Source organism: Gekko japonicus, unplaced genomic scaffold (assembly GCF_001447785.1).
Source record: "Gekko japonicus isolate JY-2015 unplaced genomic scaffold, Gekko_japonicus_V1.1 scaffold745, whole genome shotgun sequence".
Classification (NCBI taxonomy): domain Eukaryota; kingdom Metazoa; phylum Chordata; class Lepidosauria; order Squamata; family Gekkonidae; genus Gekko; species Gekko japonicus.
The window spans coordinates 422,555-444,548 of record NW_015164690.1 but is presented as its reverse complement, the minus strand read 5'-3'; the positions used below and the strand labels follow the sequence as shown (position 1 = coordinate 444,548).

The 21,994-nt window shown below is 51.2% G+C and overlaps 1 protein-coding gene across 1 annotated transcript in view; it reads right to left on the bottom strand.

Annotated features, from left to right (window-relative positions):
• Nucleotides 1-570: 570 nt before the first annotated feature.
• GSK3A (glycogen synthase kinase 3 alpha) overlaps nt 571-21,994 on the bottom strand; it is a 33,519-nt gene continuing 12,095 nt past the window's right edge. The window contains exons 3-13 of the mRNA XM_015409382.1: nt 20,190-20,377; nt 20,006-20,081; nt 19,068-19,073; nt 18,166-18,278; nt 15,455-15,585; nt 11,700-11,806; nt 6,580-6,677; nt 4,978-5,073; nt 2,944-3,130; nt 1,218-1,319; nt 571-1,052 (exon numbers count right to left, since the gene is read on the bottom strand). Coding sequence (XP_015264868.1) covers nt 976-1,052; nt 1,218-1,319; nt 2,944-3,130; nt 4,978-5,073; nt 6,580-6,677; nt 11,700-11,806; nt 15,455-15,585; nt 18,166-18,278; nt 19,068-19,073; nt 20,006-20,081; nt 20,190-20,377 — 1,181 coding nt within the window. The 3' untranslated portion in view covers nt 571-975. The remainder of the gene's footprint in view (nt 1,053-1,217; nt 1,320-2,943; nt 3,131-4,977; nt 5,074-6,579; nt 6,678-11,699; nt 11,807-15,454; nt 15,586-18,165; nt 18,279-19,067; nt 19,074-20,005; nt 20,082-20,189; nt 20,378-21,994) is intronic.

Here is a 21,994-nt window from a genome sequence, read left to right as displayed (position 1 = left end):
GGCCGCAGGTTTGTCTCCTGGCCCAGCCCGGCTGGGGCAGAGCGACTGCGGCTAGACGTCCCGAAAGGGAGTGAGGAAGAGCAGTGCCTGCGGAGCCTGCTGCCCCCTCCCGCTGCTGTGGCCGCTCCAGCCCGCAGAGCCTCGCGTGTTTCCCCGGTCTTCGAGGCACGCACCCCCCCCCCAACGACGCTCCCTCGAAGCTGAGGAGTCTTGCGAGCAGAAATCCTACTTTGTGAGCTCCTGGCCTTAAAGTGGTGAGCGAGCGATGTGGCTCCTGCATCAATTTGTTTGCTCCGGAGCCCTCCTTCCCGAGCTAGGATGAAAATGTGTGAGCCAGACGGGTGGGGAGGGGGGGAGCCTGCCGCCCCTCCTCCCTCTTCCCTCCTCCTCCTGTGGGCTCTCTCCGGAGAGCTCTCTGAGCCCACCTACCTCACAGGCTCTCTCACCCCCCCAGGCGGTCAGCTGGGAGGTCTCCAGGCCCCACTGGGAGGTTGGCATCCGAGGGGGGCGCCACGAGGCGGCCTCGCCTAGGGCGCACAAACCCCTCAGGCCGGCCCTGATGGTGGGTGGGTGGGACGTACTGGGGGAGGGGGGAAGAGAGGAAGCATCGCAGGCAGCCCTCGGGTCTCTCTACCCCCTTCCCGGAGGCACCAGCCTGAACTGCTTTTTTTCGAAAAGGGAGCCCTTAAAACCATGGGAGTTCCCCCTGCCCTCTCCCCGTGCCAAGGCATCGTGGGGCCACGTGGGAGGGAGTCGTGGCAAGTGATCCGGGGAGACGGGAACGTCCCCCCTCCCGTCCAAGCGGCCGTCTCGTCTCTGACTGGCCTCCCCCTTGGCCAACGGGAGGCAGGCTCCGTGCGGTCTCCTGGGCTGCGGTCGCTTTCCCCCACCGTTCACAGTTCAGAGAAGTCCATGTGGGTGGCCTGGGGGGGTGGGGGAGAGTGGAGGGGCCTGCCCCCCTGGCCCGGCAGCCCCTCAGGACGTGTTGGCGATGGGTCCTGCGCCGTCTCCAGGCGTCACCTGGCTCCTGTCGCTTCCCAATCTCCCTTCATCTACAAAAAAAAAAAAGGAAAAAAAAGAAACCAGGTTCAGGGGGAATGCTGAACCCTTCCCCCTCTGCTCCCAGAATCCATTGGGAAGCAGGTCCTCAAGAATGGCCCCCTCCCACGAAGTGGGGACGCGCCATATAATCCGCTTCCACGGAGAAAACCACTCACTTTGTGCAGTCGTGGAGCCAGGCACGGATCCCACTGAGCCAGCCTGGGACCGGACGTGTGGCGGAATGAGGCTGGGGTTGAGCAATGGCTGGATGGATAGTTCTGCAAGGGAAGAGAGACGGAAGGGGGCGGTTGGTAGGGGCCGGAAATCTTCACAGGCTTCCTGAGCCACTGTGAATCTCCCCACATTTTAAAGCAGAGGGTTCGAGCTCGCAGAGCTGCTCAGGGGAGAGAGAGAGAGAGAGAGAGAGAGAGAGAGAGAGAGCAGACTTACCCCTTCCTCATAGTATTAAAGCACTTAAAAAAAATTGTATTGAGTCAAGTAGAGCCCAACGAGTCTACAGCTTAAAAAAAGGCAACGGGGTGTGTTTGATTGTCACCCCCGATTTAATTTCACAAAGACAAAATGGTTTGCGGTCCAGGTACAGTCTTAGGAGTCTGCACAAGTTCATAAGAACATGAGACGCCAATGTTGGATCAGGCCAAAGGCCCATCCAGTCCAACACTCTGTATCACACAGTGGCCAGAAATACCAGGTGCCATCAGGAGGTCCACCAGTGGGGCCAGGACATTAGAAGCCCTCCCACTGTTGACCCCTCCCAAGCACCAAGAAGACAGAGCATCACTTGCCCCAGAGCCCCTATCTATACCTTGTGGCTAATAGCCACTGATGGACCTCTGCTCCAGATGCTTATCTAATTCCCTTTTGAAGCCGTCCATGCCTGTAGCCAATTTAAGTCCAAGGCAATTTAAGTCCATGGCAAAACGGCATCCAAATAACCCTGGGGCAACAGCAGGCTGAAACCGGCCAAATAACCTCGGGGCAACAGCAGGCTGAAACCGGGCTGGCCACTGAAGGTCAGTAATGTAATGCAGAATGGGGGGGAAATGCCCGGAATACAAAGAAGGTTGAACTCGATTTTAGTGCAGAAGGGGGGGGGGGAGAACCTGGATTTAAAAGAAGGCTGAACTTGATTTTAGTGCAGATTTGCTTGGAGGACACCGTGGTGAGCATGGATTAAAAGAAGAGTGCAGAAAATGGGCCCTTAGAGAGGGGAAGCATTACTTTTTTAAAAAAATCCCGATCATTATGTCGCTTTAAGAATTAAAAATTAGGAAGTTGGGAGTCAAGGCACAGGGTGTGGAAGAAGGATTCCCGAGATTAAAATTCCAGCGCTGCGGATTTGGATTCCTGGCTCTATGGGGGCATCGTGGGCCTCCCCTGGCAAGGGGAGATTCAATCCCAGTAGCATCTTAGAGATTGATAACATTTCCAGGGTATGCATTTTTCAGAGTCCAAGCTCCCGTCACCAAATACAAGTAGGAAGGGAGATCCCCGAGTCCTTATATCCTGGCCTGAAGGTAGGAGGGGTACTGCAAAGAAAGGAGTCAGGATGCAGAGTTACCATGTAAAATGTAATCAGCTTGATTAGAGCAGGGGTCAAATGCTTGGGGGGCAGAAAATCAGCCTCTGTAGAGATTAAAAATCCTACATCCCCATTCAGTCCTATGGGGTTGGGTTCCTTCACTCTGAACTTGTGAATGAACCCACATTCAGCCGTCTCACGCTGTAATCTCCCTTTGAAGCTTCCCCTTTTGAGGACTGCCATTCTTAGGTCAGCAGTGGAACGTCCTAGAAAACTAAATGCTCTCCCCCCCAGCAAACGCTTGCTTGATCTCCAAAGTCCGCTTCCGTGCAGGTTTGCCCCATTCTCAGTCCACTTACCCACGGGGCTGAAGTTGAAAAGCGGGGGCAGCTCGCGTCCATTAGGCAGCCGGGTGTTGGGCTCGCGCAGCTCGTCGAAGAAGCTGTTGGCGCAGGCCTCGAGCGGGGAGAGGCGGGTGGCGGGCGTGTATTCCAGCAGCCGGCTGCACAGCGAGATGGCCTCCAGCGGCGTGCGGGGCTTGAATACCTGCAGGGGGAGGCGGCCAGAAGGACAGATGCAGAGTCGGCCACAAGCCCAAACTATTTAAACCCCACACTGATGTCCTCGGCCCCTTAAATCAAGGGATGCTATATCAGAGGAAGTTTCCCTGAAAGCCAACATCGTGGGGTTGGCACGAAAGCCATCTAAAAAAAACATGGAATCCAGATGGGTTTCTAGTCTGCACTGCTGAAAACGTTAAGTAGCAAATCCCAGTCGGACAAGCAAAGCACCATCTTTTTATTTTATTTATTTATTTGTATCCTGCCCTCCCTGCCAAGGCAGGCTCAGGGCGGCTTACACACAATATGTCTAAAACAACTAAAACACAGAATTCAATAAAAGCACAATGGTATGGCAATAAGACAGACCATAAAGTGCTAGTATACTCATAGATGATAGCGGCATCCAGGGCTCTTTTTGTAGAAAAAGCCCAGCAGGAACTCATTAGCATAATAGGCCACACCCAACAGCAGGAACTCATTAGCCTATTAGGCCACACCCCTGACGGCACAGCTCATTAGCACATTAGGCCGCACCCCCATGTTACCAGAAGTGTGGTCATCCAGCCACACCCACCTTTTGCTTGTTATTCTGTTTACCTTGTTTGCTTGTTATTCTGTTTACCCAGGGCTTTTTTTGTAGCAGGAACTCCTTTGCATGTTAGGCCACACACCCCTAATGTAGCCAATCCTAATGAGTTCCTGCTGTTGGGTGTGGCCTATTATGCTAATTAGTTCCTGCTGGGCGTGGCCAACTTGGGAGCCAGCCGGAACTCCGTTCCTGTGCGTTCCTGCCCAAAAATAGCCCTGGCGGCATCCAAGGTAATCCACTGCTGCTGTAGTCTGGGTTCTTGTCAGGCTATTGATAACAATATTTAAATTGGTGTTCGTATTGGGGCCAGGGCCTCAGTGTTGGAAGGGGCGGCTCCCTAATCGAAGGCCTGGTGGAAGAGCTCCATCTTACAGGCCCTGCAGAACTGTAAAAGGTCCCACGGGGCCCTGACGTCATCCGGGAGCTCATTCCACCAGTACGGGACTGCCACTGAGAAGGCCCTGGCCCTCGTCACAGCTAGCCTGGCTTCTTTAGGGCATGGTAGGGTCAGGCAATTTTGGGACCCCGATCTTAGTGCTCCCTGGGGAACATGTGGGGAAAGGTGGTCCCCTTAGGTATGTAGGTCCCTGACCATATAGGGCTTTAAAGGTAAGAACCTTTGTAAGAATCTAAGTGGGGAGACTCCGATAGTCAGTACAACAAGCTGCTGTTCCCTATGAATTTTTCCCCGGGCACAACCAAGTCACCACGGCACATTGTACAGCCCCAAACTACCTGGACCAAAATGAGAGCTGCCATCCACGTGGGCAGATCTCGAACACAAGCCCCACCCACTTGGCCTCCTCTGCTCTTGGGAGCCCAGTCCCCTCCCCTCCTGCACTCTGCACGAATCCCAACATTTTAAATCCGACACCCGCACAGTGCGGGTTGTACAATGCAAACTGGAAATGCCTTCGTGCTCGTTCCCCCACCCCGCAATGGAAGCTGTCAAGCATAGCGTTCCAGAGCCCGTGTGTCATTTGCAGGGTACACCGCAAGATCCTACGCTGTGTGTAGCTGGTAGGCATCACGGGGCTCCACCTTCCTTGCCGCTGAATCTGAAGTACCGGTTCTTAATGAGCTGAGGAGACCTACTCCTGCCACGCCAGAGAACCTCTACAAGCATTCAGTGCCAGAGGCCCTGGGATCCAAAATATCCTCCAGCCTTCTACCATTCTGGACAGCAGAGGGCAGTACCCGTTAACTCTCTCTGCTTATACTGCCCGCCTCGTCGTTTTTACCTTTATCCAGGGGTGTGCTTTGATCTGGGGGAATTTGAACTCCGTGTAGTTGGGGTTCATCTCGCGGATCTGTTCTCGTGTCGGGGTCCCCAGCACCTGGAGCAAGGGAGGAGGAGGAGGAGGAGATTGGATTTATACACGGCCCTTCACTACCCGAAGGGTGTCACAGAGCGGCTTACAAACTCCTTTCCCTTCCTTTCCCCACCACAGACACCCTGTGAGGTAGGTGGGGCTGAGAGGGCTCTCTCAAGAACTGCCCTTGAGATAACAGCTCTGAGCGAACTTGTGACTGACCCAGGGTCATCCAGCCAGGTGCAAGTGGAGGAGTGGGGAATCAAACCCAGTTCTCCCAGATTAGAATCTGTGAGCCTTACTCAAATGTTTTTCCCGGTCTTCTTCCAAGAAGCTCAGGGCAGGGTACATCTCCCCCATGCCCAATATTTTAGAAGAGGAGGAGGAGATTGGATTTATACCCCGCCCTTCACTACCCAAAGGAGTTTCAGAGCGGCTTACAATCCCTTTCCCTTCCCCTCCCCACAACAGACACCCAGTGAGGTAGGTAGGGCTGAGAGAGCTCTTTCGAGGACTGCCCTTGAGAGAACAGCTCTGACAGAACTTGTGACTGACCCAAGGTCACACCAGCAGCTGCATGTGGAGAAGCGGGGAATCAAACCCGGTTCTCCCAGATTAGAGTCCGCGCTCTTAACCACGACACCAAACTGTCTTTACCGCTTACAGTGAGGCAGCTCTGGCCAAAAGCACACGCGACAGGCCAAAGTCACATGGCAAGAGGCTCATACCGAGTGGGGATTTGAACCCAGTTGACCTGAAGCTCTACCCACTGCACCACACATGCCCCACAGCATGGGGGAGGCCTCTCCAGCCTATCCCATGTATTCACTGGCAACCTGACATGGCACCGGCAGTCCTACTCAAGAGAGATTCTCAATGCGGTAAAACCTATTCTGGATTGGGTTATATATATGCAAGTAGATGGCGGAGTCTTGCTGGGGGTAGGTGGGTGGGCTGGAAAAGATAAGTTAGGTCTGCGGTTCTTGGACTGTGTTCCGGGGGCTTCAGAGATGGCTCAGTGACTCCACCCAGGGGTCCTCGGCCATAAGACCAGTTGTGGCAAACAACCCTCCCTGGCACATAGCTGGCAACCATCACTGGCCTCTCTCTCGCGTGGCATGCTGGGCGCTCCTGGGAGAGCATTTGCCGGTCACGCGGAGCAACGGTGAAGCTCGCGACGCCTGGCCGGCATCACAGGAACCGGGTTTGCAACGCAGGGCGTTCCCCGGGATTTTCAGTAGCGCACAAGGGTTCCTGAGGCGGGCGAGTGCCACACTGAGGAAGCCCCCTGAAGGTAGGTGGTTTTTGAAAGCCACTGAGCTAATCCACGCTTTTCGGGCTTCTGGGTGCTACTGGCTGATCTCTGAGGGGCAGTCGGAAGCTTTCTGATTTGATTTTATCTTAGCCTCAAGACGTGGCACGGGAACGTGTCAAATGATTATTATTATTTTTTGCAAAGATGCCTGGTGCGCACCGGGATGCCTGTGTGGCTTCCTGAAGGGCGACAGCCCAAGACGAGACGTTCGTTACCTTGATGATTTCCACCAGCTGGTCCACTCCGCTGTCTCCGGGGAATATCGGCTGCCCTAGCAGCAGTTCCGCCAGAACGCAACCGGCAGACCAGACATCTAGGGAACAAGCAGAAGAGAACCTTCAGGGGCGGCCTGGGTGAAGAGGAGGGTCTAATGGTTAAAGCCAGGGGGCTCTCCCTTCTATTTTGCTGTATTTCTATGCCGCCCTTCACTTGGAGTCTCAGAGCGGCTTACAATCCCCTTCCCCCCCCCCAACAGACACCCTGTGAGGTCGGTGGGGCTGAGAGGAGAACGGCGCGTGAGAGAACAGCTCTGAGAGAACTTGTGGGGGGTTTCTTGGCCCCCCGAAGGGGATTTTTTAAATTGCATTTTATATATAAGGACTACAAACTACAATGAAAATAGGGGAGGGGAACTACATTTAAGGAGAAAGAAAAGATAACCACTACTGACTAAAAACCCAAGAGAGGAGATCATCAAATTAGCTTGTACACAATGCCATCCCTTAAAACGCTAACAATCTTATGAACTTAGTCAGATATGCTAATATAACTTCTAAATCTTAAATTTAGCTGTTGCATGGAACGACTCAAAAGAAACAGCACAAGATTGGAAAACGTGGAGAGAGCCGGCCCATGGAATCGCCAAGAGTTGGACACGACTGAATGGATAACAAAAAGAGATTGGATTTATACCCCGCCCTTCACTACCCAAAGGTGTCTCTCAGCGGTTTACAATCCCTTCCCCTCCCCACAACAGACACCCTGTGAGGTCGTTGGGGCTGAGAGAGGGCTTTCGAGAACTGCCCTTGAGAGAACAGCTCTGAGAGAACTTGTGACTGACCCAAGGTCACCCAGCTGGCTGCATGTGGAGGAGTGGTGAATCGAACCAGGTTCTCCCAGATTACAGTCCACGCTCTTGACCACTACACCAAATGGCTAAGACGTATATATAAACACCTGAAGTCCAAGACTATCTATCCTGGCCGGCAGCTGTTCTTCAAATGGCTGAGACATATATATGAACACCTGAAGTCCAAGACTATCTATCCTGGCCGGCAGCTGTTCTTCAGAAGCAAGGTTCTTTCCCAGCCCAGTCACCCCAGATCTTTTCTAACTGAAGAGACCCGGGATTGAACCAGGGCTGCCATTCTTCAGGTGGGTGGAGACAACAGAAAAGAAGTCACCGAGCAGAAGATTAATCGTCTCACCGTCAAGCAATGTATTAAAACCAACAATGTAGATTTAACACTATACACATTCTACACTGATCTTAGTTTCATATAACATTTATGACAACTAATCCATAGGACGTTTACGACAACTGCTCTGCAACACTAATGCGAACAATACAGGTTTGCGGGGAAATAAGCCAAATTAACAGAACAATCCCAGGGTGCATCAGCTCATATCACAGTCCGGACGTTAGCGATGAAGAAAACATCTTGCTCGCAGAACTAAAGGCGATGTCTCATATTTAAAACCACAGCGTCTCTTCTTCAAACTTGTTGCGGTTTTGAAGAAGAGACACCGAAACGCGCTGTTAATCCAGCGGCATGCCCTACAGTCTGCAGTGGATTCTCCGAGAGCAAGTTGTTTTCTCCACCAAGCCAATATTTGCTGATGCGCCCTTCGTTCTGTGAGCGGGTTGTTTTCTTCATCAAGTTAATGTTCGGACTGTGATATGAGTACTGATGTGCCCTTGGAGTGTTCTATCACTTTGGGTTACTTCACCGCAAGCCTCTACTGTTCACGTTAAGTGTTACAGAGCAATTCTTGTAAACGTCATCAGAACATAAGAGAATCCAATGTCGGATCAGGCCAATGGCCCATCCAGTCCAACACTCTGTCACACAGTGGCCAAAAATACCAGGTGCCATCAGGAGGTCCACCAGTGGGGCCAGGACATTAGAAGCCCTCCCACTGTTGCCCACCCCCCAAGCACCAAGAATACAGAGCATCACTTGCCCCGGACTGAGAGTTCCTATCTAGACCTTGTGGCTGATGGACTTTTGCGCCATATGCTTATCTAATTCTCTCTTGAAGCTGTCCATGCTTGTAGCCGCCGCCACCTCCTGTGGCAGTGAATATATATTCACTTGCTATAAATGTTATATCAAACTAGGTCCAGGTGGTCGGCCATATTGGTCTGAAGCAGTACAACAAATTTAGAGTCCAGTGGCACCTTTAAGACCAACAAAGGTTTACTCAAAATATGAGCTTCCGTGTGCAAGGCACGCTTCTATCAAATACGTAGAATGGCAAAAAAAAAAGGTTCAAACGTATAGCCAGAGAATGAGCACCAAATTAACATGCAACATGCACGTGTCAAGTGCCCTCCCCACCTGACAGGAGAGAATGAAGATTCCCAGTCGCTTACCACAATTAGAAAAGAAGAAGAAGAAGAAGAGAGAAGAGACTGGATTTATACCCCGCCCTTCACTTGGAGTCTCAGAGCGGCTTACAAACTCCTTTCCCTCCCCCTCCCCACAACAGACACCCTGTGAGGTGGGTGGGGCTGAGAGAACTCTGACACAAACTGCTCTTTTTCAAGGACAGCTGTGCCAGAGCTTGTGACTGACCCAAGGTCACATCAGCAGGTGCAAGCGGAGGAGTGGGGAATCAAACCCGGTTCTCCCAGATTAGAGTCCGCACACTTAACCACTACACCAAAAGACACCTTTAGACATTTCTCTGCTGGTTTGACATCTTTATTGCTTCACGACTGTTGACCTTATAACCTTCACTTGTCATTTAGTGTCACTTTGCATATCTTGATCATCATCACCCCGCCATTCTGCTTTATTTGATAAAAGTGTGCCTTGCACACGGAAGCTCACCCTTTGAATAAACCTTTGTTGGCCTTAAAGGTGCCCCACAGGACTCTAAATTTGTCGATATGAAACTAGGATTAGCGTCGAATGAATTTATGATCATAATGCACATACTGTTAAATCTACACTGCTGGCTTTAATAACGCTGCTGGACGGCTAGACAACTACCCCTCTGCTCGGTGATTTTCTCTCGTTTTCATCTTTTATACACTGAGGGTCGTCTCCCCCCTTTATTTGTGATCCTTCAGATGGGCCCCGGAGATCTCCTGGAATTACAGCCAGTGTCCCCTCTAAGATGAGTTAGGGCGAGCTAGCTCACCGTTCTTTAGCCTCCGGCTCACAGATTTTTGACTTAGCTCAGGAAGGACGGCTCCAGAGCAAACTGATTTATGCAGTAGCCAAATTGCTCGCTCACAATTTTAATGCCAGTAGCTCACAAAGTAGAATTTTTGCTCACAAGACTCCGTTTAGAGGGAGCATTGATGATTACAGTTAATCTCCAGCCCTGCTTTGGGGGGTGGACTCTATGGTGTAACCCCCTGCTGTAACTCCCTCTGCCCCCCAAACCCCGTCTTACTCGGGCTCCATCCCCAAATCTCTGGGAATTTCCCAACCAAGCTGGCAACCCTAGATTACACCTGCAACCTTAATCCCTTGGGAAAAGTGAGAATGTTGGGCTAAGAGAATGGAGATTGGGTTCCATTGAATGATGCACACAATATAATCGAGCGATTCTTGAGAAAGGAGGCTGGAAACGACTCATCGCCTGGGAAGTCGTCGGATCGCTTATCTGGCAGTGTCAGGATTATTTGTCCTACAGTGGTGGGACTGCTGAATCGCTTCGTCTATTAACAGCAAGCTCCAAGATAAAATAGTACTTTTGGATTATGTTGCACAGAAACTAGCTATTTAGACTGGAGAATATCTGGACTGTTCCCCTAATATTCCTTTTTACTTTGATTATGCCTCTGATTGCCTATATATGAATGTAAGGTAAAGGTTCCCTTGCTCGAAAGCCAGTCGAATCCGACTCTAGGGGGCGGTGCTCATCTCCGTTTCAAAGCTGAAGAGCCAGCGCGGTCCGAAGACGTTTCCGTGGTCATGTCGCCGGCATGACTAAACGCCAAGGTGCACGGAACGCTGTTACCTTCCCACCGAAGCGGTACCTATTTATCTACTTGCAATTTCTTGCTTTCGAGCTGCTAGGTTGGCAGGAGCTGGAACCAGAGAGGGGAGCTCACTCCGTCATGCGGCACACTCGGGTCTCGAACTGCTGACCTTCTGGTCTGCAGCTTGGTGTCTTAACCTCTGAGCCACTGCAGCCCCTATATATGAATGTAGATACCTATAATATGATTATACTTATTTAATACATTACACACAATATATATTATTAAGCATTATTTGTGTATATTGTATGTTTATACATGGTGTTTCCTACAGTTCTGTAATTCCACCATGACCCCCCCCCCTTTTTTGTTGTCACAAAACACGTTTGTCGACTGCCAAGTTCCACTACTCGACGGCAAGCACAGGTTTTATGGCATGGAAATATCTAGGGGCTGTATCTCACTAGATAGCGTGTTGAACAGCTGCCTCTGAATTCCAATACAGTGTATGCATAAAGTTGTTTTTTTTACGGTCAGCAAACGGGTTCCATTAGTTTATCCCAGTCAAAGTAAAGGTAAAGGTTTCCCTTGCTCGAAAGCCAGTCTAATCCGACTCTAGGGAGCGGTACTCATCTGTTTCCAAGTCAAAGAGCCAGCGCTGTCCGAAGACGTTTCTGTGGTCATGTGGCCGGCATGACTAAACGCTGAGGCACACGGAAGTGGTACCTAATTATCTACCTGCAATTTCTTGCTTTCAAACTGCTAGGTTGGCACGAAGCTGGGACCAGAGACGGGAGCTCATTCCGTCACGCAGCACACTCGGGTCTCGAACTGCTGAACTACCGACCTTGCGGTCTGCAGCTCAGCGTCTTAACCAATGCTCCCTTTAAGCCGTGGAGTCTTGAGAACGAAAATTCTATTTTTGTGAGTTACTGGCATTAAAGTGGTGAGCAAGTGATTTGACTACTGCATAAATTAGCCTGCTCTGGAGCCATCCTTCCTGAGCGAAAACAAAAAAAATTGTATGAGCCGGAGGCTAAAAAAACTGTGTGCGAGCACTGGTCTTAACCTCTGAGCCACCGCGGCTCATCCCAGTCGACGAGAACTCCTTTAACCGAAGGGTGTGCGCGCGGATGGGAGGAACGGGAGACGCTGCAGCGGAAGGACGTCCCTCACCTATGTTGGAGGTGTAATCCGTGGCTCCAAAGATGAGCTCCGGGGCACGGTAGTAGCGAGAACAGATGTAGGAGACGTTGGGCTCTCCCCGGACCAGCTGCTTTGCGCTGAAACAGGAAACAGAAGAGAACGGTAAGGGCACCTGCGGAGATGGGAGGGGACCTGGTCGTTTCAGGGTGATTGGCGGAGAACCATCTGACGAACGCGTGAGAAAACGTGCCCTGGGGTGTTTTATGCACCATGTGGGGGGGACGGGGGACCTTTGCATAAAAATATTCCACGGAGAATATCTAACATGGAGTGGATTCATACCCTCTGGATGGTCTCAGCTGCAGCAGTGGTCATGAGGTTGGTATGTCTTTGTCAATAAATATCCTCCTCCTCTGATTTGAGATGGTGATCCTTACTTTTACTATTTATTGCTCCTTATTGTATCTCGGGTTTACCTACATATTTCATACCGGTACACACAGAGTTAGGTCTATTTAGCATTTATAACCTTTATTTTTTTGCCTGACCTATTAATTGGAACATATATCCTACGTACTATTGCAGGCATCCCACTGTTCTTAAGGTGTATTCACTCCTGTTTACAAATTTACAGAACCTTACAGCTCTCTTTGTTCACCTGTTTCTTTCTTCCTAGGTACATACGGTATCATTGTTTATTGCAAAATATTTGTTGCTCTATTTCAACTAAAATGTAAAAAATGTTCTTATACAGTATTTTCTGTATTGTTGCACGTTCTTTCAAATAAAAAATACAAATAAAAAAATATATATTCCACGGGAGAGGAGGAAAGCTGCAGGACTTGGCATCTGCCACAGAATCCCTCTCATCTTTCTTTTAAGAGACTCCCTCGTATGGATTCTTCTTATCAAGGTTTATTTTATTTATTTAATTCGGTTTGTATCTCTCCCTCCCCGTCGAGACAGGCTCGGGCCCGCTTATGTTAAAAAGTTAAAACCTTAAAACACCGATGGCATTGACACAATGCAACATCATATAAAAACGCATAAACGTAACAAATCAGAAATACAGGGTAAGGGCTGATGGCGGCAACACCCCACTAGGCCGTGTTCAGATGGTAACAAAAGTACGGCCCAAATCGGTGTCCAGAATATCCCTAGCTGTTGATGTTGTTGTTGACATAGGTAAAGGTTCCCTTGCTCGAAAGCCAGTCGAGTCCGACTCTAGGGTTGCGGTGCTCATTTCCGTTTCAAAGCCGAAGAGCCAGCGCTGTCCGAAGACGTTTCCGTGGTCATGTGGCCGGCATGACTAAACACCAAGGCGCACGGAACGCTGTGACCGTCCCACCGAAGTGGTACCTATTTATCTACTTGCAATTTCTTGCTTTCGAACTGCTAGGTTGGCAGGAGCTGGAACTAGACAGGGGAGCTCACTCCGTCATGCGGCACCCCTGGGTCTTGAACTGCTGAACTACTGACCTTCCACAGCCTGCAGTTCAGCATCTTAACCACTTGAGCCACCGCAGCTCCACATAGAGGGCCTTAACAATTCAGTTATTAGTAGCGGCTTCCTAATCGAAGGCCTGGTGGAACTGTAATAGGTCCCGCAGGGCCCTGATGTCTTCTGGGAGCTCATTCCACCAGTGTGGAGCCGTCACTGAGAAGGCCCTGGCAGAGGCCAGTCTGGCATCTTTCGGTCCAGGGAGGGTCAAGCGGTTTTGAGACCCCCAACTTCAGTGCTCTCTGGGGAACGTGGGGAAAGGCGGTCCCTCAGGTAGGCAGGCCTTAGACCACATAGCGAAATATCAGCAATTATCTGCATCAGGGTGCCAGTAGTATGGGGAGGGGGATTCGCCCCTTGCCATGGCTAAAGGAAGCAAAATAATTCCAAGCGCTCCAATCAGGCTGATTACAATAGACACTGTACCTTTGTGTCCTTTATGAGCACTCTTGTACAAAACCCCTCCCTTCCTTCTGACCAGGATAAAAGGACTAAACATGAGGAAGAACTTCCCCTCAGTTAAGAGCGGTTCCTCGGGGGAACAGGCTTCCCTGGGAGGTGGCGGGCTCTCCTTCTTTGGAGGTTTCTAAGCAGAGGCTAGATGGCCATCTGACAGCAATGCTGATTCTGTGGACTCAGGCAGATCGTGAGAAGGGAGGGCAGGAAGGGTGGCCTCAGTTCTCGTGGCCCTTTCTGACATGCCCAGGGAAATGCCGATCACCACTCTGGGAGTCAGGAATCCATTTTTCTCCAGGCCAGTTTGGCCCGGGATCCTGGAGGGTTTTTTGGTCATCTTCTGGGTACAGAGCAGGGGTCACTGGGGGTGTGGGTTTCTGAATTTCCTGCATTGTACAGGGGGTTGGACTAGATGACCCTGGAGGTCCCTTCCAACTCTTTGATTCTATGATTCTGTGACTCAGATCTCCACTTCTACTCTGCCATGTCTGAAAAAGGGAGCTTTGGCTCTCGAAAGCTTACACCCCTGAAACTATCGTTAGTCTCTAAGTGGCTACTGGATTCGAATCCAGCTGCTCTGCAGACCAAGGCGGTGACCCTCTGAAACGAAATCAGAGGGGTGAGCCGAGCAGCAAAACGTGAGAAGCTGCAACCAAGCTGGCCTTTATTCGTGCACGTTTCTTTAACAGCAAAGCTTGTCTGTGCTGGCACAGCAGTCCCTTCTTCTTTTTTTTTTAGAACACAGATCACACACAGACCTATATATAATGCTTCAGATTTAAATAGGGCTGTCCATCAACTGCAGGACCTAAAGCTGATCTGCCTTTGAAATTTCTCAGTCGTCCAATTCATCTTAATGTAAATCCACTCTGGGGGTTTGTCAACATACAGGGGTTTTTTCCCCCCCTTGAGACATCAAAAGAAGCACAATACATTTTATAATCCACATATATTTCAGAATAGTTACCTGCAAAAGCAACCACCCTTGTTGGAAGAAGAAGAAAAGATTGGATTTATACCCCGCCCTTCACTACCCAAAGGAGTCTCAGAGCGGCTTACAAACTCCTTTCTCTTCCCCTCCTCACAACAGACACCCTGTGAGGTCGGTGGGGCTGAGAGAGCTCTGACAGAAACGGCTCTTTTTCAAGAACAGCTCTGACAGAACTATGACTTGCCCAAGGTCATCCAGCAGGTGCAAGTGGAGGAGTGGGTTATAGTCCGCGCACTTAACCACTACACCAAACTGGGACACTATTACTCTCTACCCCTTATCAGCCCCAATATGTCAGAATCAAAGCCAGCCTTTTAAAAGGAGTGTCTCGACGATTAATTGGAGAAGCGATGCTTAATCGACGGTAACATTCGCTGATGAAAGATACAGCTTTATTTTCCTGTGTAAGAGGGCAGGCGAAGATGGTGTTTTTATCCATCTCTCTGGCTGCACTGACATGACATCATGGAATGTTCCGCCATCGCTCTGGCTGCACTGAGACGACATCATGGAATGTTCAGCCAATCGCGCTGCCGAGGGGGAAGGGCCAGTCAAGAACACTGACTATCACTGCGAGTGGCTATCGTGAAGAAAGTGCAACACTGGATGGATTGAAGAAGCCTCAGGAGTTGGTGGGGCCATGCGGAAAAAGCAGGAAACATGACTGAGGGGTATAAGGTTGGGGGCAGCGGAACTGCACAGAGACACGTGAAACCAATCTCCCTGTTCACAGAGCCAAGCTGGTGTGTGAAATCTATTCGGAAGAATGAGGACCGAAATCCACTGCACAAAGCCTGCACTGCAGGAGGGAAGTGGACCCTTCCGTGCCGATCTCACCTGCCAAAGTCACACAGCTTCAGTACTGCCGTGTCGGGGTCCACAAGCAGGTTTTGGGGTTTGATGTCCCGGTGACAGACGCCTTGGGAATGGATGTAAGCGAGACTGCGGAAGAGCTGGTACATGTACACCTGGTCGTGGGGGGGAGAAAAAGACAGGCAGGTTTTGTGGCTTTAAAAAGCAAAAGGATGACACGGCTGTGTGCAAAAAGGGATTTGCTTTTGACACTAAAACCCCGGCTTGTCTACTGAAACCCACGCAGGAAGCTGGAGATAAGGAAACGGGTGCCTCGCAATCCTACAGGCCCTATCGCCACGAACGAGCTTTTAAGATAACAAGAACGTGAAACGTGCCTGTTGAAACAAGAATGGGAGAAACTCGAGTGGATGTTAAGGAACCAGCCCTCGTGGGTATGTTATGTTTTCCAGCTCACAAAATATATGCGGTACTGAAAATCTGGATTTTCGTGGTCTGCCCTCCTTTCCCCCGACAAACCGCTCCTTTCCGATTGAGATCTTTCACTTTAAACTAACAGTGCCGGATGCCTGAGACGGGGCAGAGTATCAGCCTGATCGTACAAAACGGGGATTCCAATTAGCGCTGAAAAACCTGGCGCTTGTAACGACATTCCCACTGATGAGAAAAGAGCAGGCTCATCAGATACAGCCGCCTTACACAAGCGGTCCCTCTAAGCTGAGTCAGTGCGAGCTAGCTCACCATTTTCTAGCCTCCAGCTCACACACTTTTGTCCTAGCTCGGGAAGGAGGGCTCCGGAGCAAACTGATTGATAAAGCAGCCCAATCGCTCGCTCACAACTTTAATGCCAGTGGGTCACAAAGTGGGATTTTTTGCTCACAAGACTCCGCAGCTTAGAGGGAGCATTGCATTATACATGTGCACACACAGGGGGTTCTTGTTCCTTCGAGACACACAGCAAAGCGTAAGATGAGTGGGAGACAGTGGTCATTCACAGGAAAAACCATTCCTATAACAAGACTGTTATACACACACACACACACAAACACACACCCTGTTTCCCCCAAAATAAGACAGTGTCTTATATTAATTTTTGCTCCCAAAGATGCGCTAGGTCTTATTTTCGGGGGATGTCTTATTTTTCCATGAAGAAGAATACGGTACACTCCGTCAGGGCAGAGCGAGCAGCAGGCGGCAGGTTGTCCTGGCAGCGGTGTGGGCTCTCTGATTAAAAGAGACGTCACACTTCCTGTCTGCTCTGGCTACGCGGCGGCGCCCGCAGCTGCGGCCCAGAGTTCGCCCCCGCGCCCGCGGGCCAAGGTTCCGGGTGGTTGGGGGGGGGGGGGGCTTATTATCGGGGAGGCCTTATGTTCGGGGGAGGCCTTATTATTGGGGAGGTCTTATTTTCGGGGGAAGTCTTATATTTCAGCGAGAGGCAAAACTGTAAGTAGGTCTTATTTTCGGGGGATGTCTTACTTTCGGGGAAACAGGGTACACACACACACACACACACACACACACACACACACACACATATATATATTTTAAGTGACATTATGGATAACATTCCCTAGTTGTGCAATCTGCGAAGAGTTCCTCAGACTGGATGTCATGTAGAATGAAAACCAAAGAAGCACACGAAAGGGACCTGATCCGCAAATTTCTGGCCAGATGAAGCAGGCCTGCACAGTTCTCTGGACCTGCCCACCTGTAGCATGATCCAGGAATTTTACAGCAGTATATCCAGAATTACACAAACACGGTGATTCCACACTGAGGGCAGGACAAGGGATCAAGGGCACAAAATATAGCTTCCTGAAAATCTTCACTGACACACTAGTTATTTTTTTTTTTTAATCCAAGTTTCTAGACCCCATCTCCTGAAAAATATGCTTGAATGCACGCAAGGGCCAACAACTGCTCAGCCCTGAGAAAGCAGGGAGATGCCTGGATAGAGCTTCGGTTTCTCTTCGTAATCTCCTTGCCCTTCCCTATATAACTAGCGCAGCGAGACTAAATTGCACAAAACCGGGAGAATCGTCCGAATAAGAAATTAAGCAACATTTTTAATTTGCATAGTTCGCACAGATTGCAAAACTTTGTCGTCTGTTCCAAGAAAAGTAAAAAAAGAAACAAATGCACGCACAGAGAACATATGAAGTGGCGTCATACCAAATCAGACCACTGGCAGTGGTGCTCCAGGGCGAGAAGCACCGGCTTCCTCAAAGCCCGCTGGATTCAAACCCAGGGCCTACCGCATACAAACCCCGTGCTCTTCCACCGTGCCAGAGCTCAGTCCCAGATTACGGTGCAAGGAGCAAAGGGAATGTGTTCCGAACCCAACACAGGCAAGAAATCACCTGGCTATCAGTATTTGGGGATGGAGGCTCTTTTCCTGCCAGACGACAAAGGCCACCGAAAGCCGCTATCGCCATCCTGCTCTGACCCTTAATGCGGAGGTGCAACGAGGGCTGCTTTACCCTGACCGCGGCGGGTTCCAAGCAACACTCCCTCTAAGCTGCGGAGTCCTGTGAGCAAAAATTCTACTTTCTGAGCTACTGGCATTAAAGTGGTGAGGAGGTGATTTGGCTACTGCATAAATTAGTTTGCTCTGGAGCCATCCTTCCTGAGCCGAGACAAAAATGTGTGAGCCGGAGGCTAAAAAACTGTGAGCTAGCCTCACACTAACTCAGCTTACAGGGAGCACCGGTTCCAAGCCCGGGGTCGGTTCCTACCTTCACGTAGATGACGGGGATGGTCTGTTTGGCTTTGGTGAAGTGGCGGGCCACTCGGTAGACCGTCTCGGGCACGTAGTCCAGGACTAGATTAAGATAAACCTCGTCCTTCTGCAATAGGATGGGGGAGAAGAGGAGGAGGTGAGGTGGAACCCCTCCGGCCAATTCCGCCAGACAGAACAACACTGGACAACACAGAGGGATGCAGAACTCTTCTTGCTACCCAGGGGGGCTACCTTTACTTACACGTCCAGCTTCCATTTAACCACTGTTCTGGATCGACCCAGGAAGACAGACCCCACCCCGCCCCTTATTATTAGAACACAAAACAATGAATGCTTGGCTTCTCAAACAAAAGGTGCTTCCCCTCCCCACCAATATTCTTGGGGCTCTACTGGTAGCAGGAGCTCCTTTGCATATTAGGCCACACACCCCTAGTGTAGCCAATCCTCCAAGAGCTTACGGAGCTCTTCTTACTGGGGCTACTGTAAGCTCTTGGAGAATTGGCTACACTAGGGGTGTGTGGCCTAATATGCAAAGGAGCTCTGTCTGATTTAGCAGGAACTCCTTTGCATATTAGGCCACACCTCCCTAATGTAGCCAATCCTCCAAGAGCTTACAGAGCTCTTCTTACAGGAGCTACTGTAAGCTCTTGGAGGATTGGCTACATTAGGGGTGTGTTGCTTAATATGCAAAGGAGTACCTGCTACAAAAAGAGCCCTCACCCATCTGGAAATGCAGCTGAAATCCACGGTCTGCACAGGCAAGTTGTGCTTGTGCTGTGGTGGTGGGAAGTGCCGTCAAGTTGCGGCAACCCCTCATGGCGTTTTCAAGGCAAGAGACTTCAGAGGCGGTTTGCCATCGCCTGTCTCTGCGTGGCGAACCTGGACTTCCCCGGTGAGTCTCCCACCCGAGTTCTAACCAGGGCCGACTCTGCTTCGTTTCCGAGATCTAACAAGATCTAACAAGCCTGGGCTATCCGGGGTCAGGGCGCTTACGTTGCAGCAAACGGAAAGGGCTCGTACTCAAAAAGGTTTTCTGCCCACTACCACGACCAGTATCTCCGGGGATGAGCTACAGGGGAGGGGAAGGGAGCGCACCCAGCAGCTGACCTCTGACGAACCGTGCCTTACATCGGGCTCTCTCACACACACACACACAAAATGCCAAAGGGCTGGAAACGAGGAGGATCAATTAAAAGGAGTCTCAATTCATTACTGTAATTAGCCCCTAAGGCCTGGGTTTAAGTAGTAGTAAAGGTTCACCCCAAAGGAACCCACTGTTCTTGTCTCATTACTCCGAGTCCACGTACACAAGAGATAAGTTTCTCAAGGCCTGGAAAGTTATTTTTTTCCTTTTCCTTTTTTTTTTCTGGAAAGAAGCACAGTGGAATAACGAGCAGAAGTCCAGCGGTTCCCGTTTGGCCTTCACTGAGCAAATCGTATGAACAACTTGCAGTGAACTGATACAAATCAGCCACAAACAGTTTTCCCCGGTGTGGCCTTCAGGGCAGGAGACGCCGCTCTTGTTACTGTTTTAGCCCACAGGCAAGACTGCGTCCTTCCTTACACTCGGTGTTAATTAACCCACACTACCCTGCTTCCCAATCACGGTTGCCAATATCCCGACAGAAATGACCGCTTCCTCCGATTCGAAAAGGTGTCGGCGTGGGAGAAATACACCCCGATTGTGGAAACAAGAGTGGTTAAAAGGGCAGCTGACTTATTTGGGGGAAGTGATCCACTGTAGGAACCCCTGCAGGGAAGGGGACAGCTATTCCTTCTTTTTGCATAGCACGCACAGCAAGCCCTTTGCCCCCCCCCCCGCCAACCTTTCAGGTCGCTCGAGTAGAAGAAATACCGCAGGCGAACGATGTTGCAGTGATCCAGCTTCCGCATGATCTGGAGCTCCCGGTTCTGAGAGGGGTCCAGACAAGAAAAGACCGGAGTCAGTTGCACAAGCTCAGCGGCAAACGTGTGAAAAGGAGAGACGGGAGCAACGCATACAGGCAATCGACAACTCACCTTGAACCGCTTATCTTGCAACACCTTCTTGATCGCCACCAGCTCTCCAGAGTCCGCCAGCCGGGCCTGGTAGACGACCCCAAATGACCCGTTGCCGATGACCCTGATGTCGGAGTAGGAGACTTCTTGGGGGCGATCGGGGCCCTGGCCGGGCGTGGCCACCACGGTGGTCACCTTGCTGCTGTCTCCTGGGAGAAGAGGAATGTCGGAGAGGGGGGGGACGTGAGGTCCAGACCCTTCCCAATAAGACCACCAGAAGAGCCCCGCTGGATCAGACCAGTGGTCCATCTAGTCCGGCATTCTGTCTCACACAGGGGCCAACCAGTTCCTCTGGAGGACCAATAACGGGGCATAGAGGCCGAGGCCTTCATAAGAACATAAGAACCCTGCTAGACCATACCAATAGTCCATCTCGTCCAGCATCCTGTCTCACACAGTGGCCAACCCTCTGGAGGGCCAACAACAGGGCATAGAGACCAAGGCCTTCATAAGAACCTAAGAAGAACCCTGCTAGACCATACCAATAATCCATCTCGTCCAGCATCCTGTCTCACACAGTGGCCAACCAGTTCCTCTGGAGGGCCAACAACAGGGCATAGAGACCAAGGCCTTCATAAGAACATCAGAAGGGCCCTGCTAGATCAGACCAGTGGTCCATCTAGTCCAGCACCCTGTCTCACACAGGGGCCAACCAGCTCCTCTGGAGAGCCAACAACGGGGCATAGAAGCCGAGGCCTTCCCCTCATAAGAACCTCAGAAGAGCCCTGCTGGATCAGACCAGAGGTCCATCTAGTCCAGCATCCTGTCTCACACAGTGGCCAACCAGCTTCTCTGCACGGCCAACAACACGCCATAGAGGCCGAGGCCTTCCCCTCATGTTGCCTCCTGGCTCTGTGATTCAGAGGCTCAGTGCCAGTCCCTCGCTTCTCCGCATACGGGGCAACTGATGCATTCCCCCCCCCCCATGGCAAACCTATCCTCTGGAGTCACTGAGCTGTCTACAAACACATGCCTTACTTTGGACGTGCACCTCGCCCCGCCATTCCAAATCCTCAGCCATCAGAGGGACCTGAAATCCTGGCACAAAAATAATTACCCTATAGCGTTCACTTATCAAATCACTAAAGGACAGAGAACGGGATGCCCCTGGACAGCCCCTGAGAGCTGAGATGGCCTCCAGAGCCATATTACGCGGAAATGGTGCTAGAAAGTACCATTCAGTTGTAGCTGGTGACGCCCGTGGGGTCTGCGAGGCACGAGATGTTCAGAGGCGGTTCACCATGGCCTGCCTCTGCGTAGCCACCCCGGACTTCCTTGGTGGCCTCCCATCCAAGTACTGACCAGGGCCGACCCGGCATCGCTTCCCAGACCTGATGAGGCAGGACCATGCAGACCAGGGCTGAAGCGGAGTTAACCCCCTCTAAGCCCACTGAAACCAATGGGGCTTGAAGGGCATGGCTCAGTTTAGGATGGCACTCTGCCGGGAAGGTGGAGGGGGGGGCCTACGCACCTTGGCCCACACCCCATCCTTTTGGGGAGGTAGTCTGAACTTGGACTAGTAACGGTTTTGCTCAAGGAGGGAGCCCTGGTCTCCCCTCTTCCCAACCCCACCCCCCCCCACCCCTTCCTCCCCATCCCCTGCCCCTGGGAAGGTGGAGGGGGGGGCCTACGCACCTTGGCCCACACCCCATCCTTTTGGGGAGGTAGTCTGAACTTGGACTAGTAACGGTTTTGCTCAAGGAGGGAGCCCTGGTCTCCCCTCTTCCCAACCCCACGCCCCCCCACCCCTTCCTCCCCATCCCCTG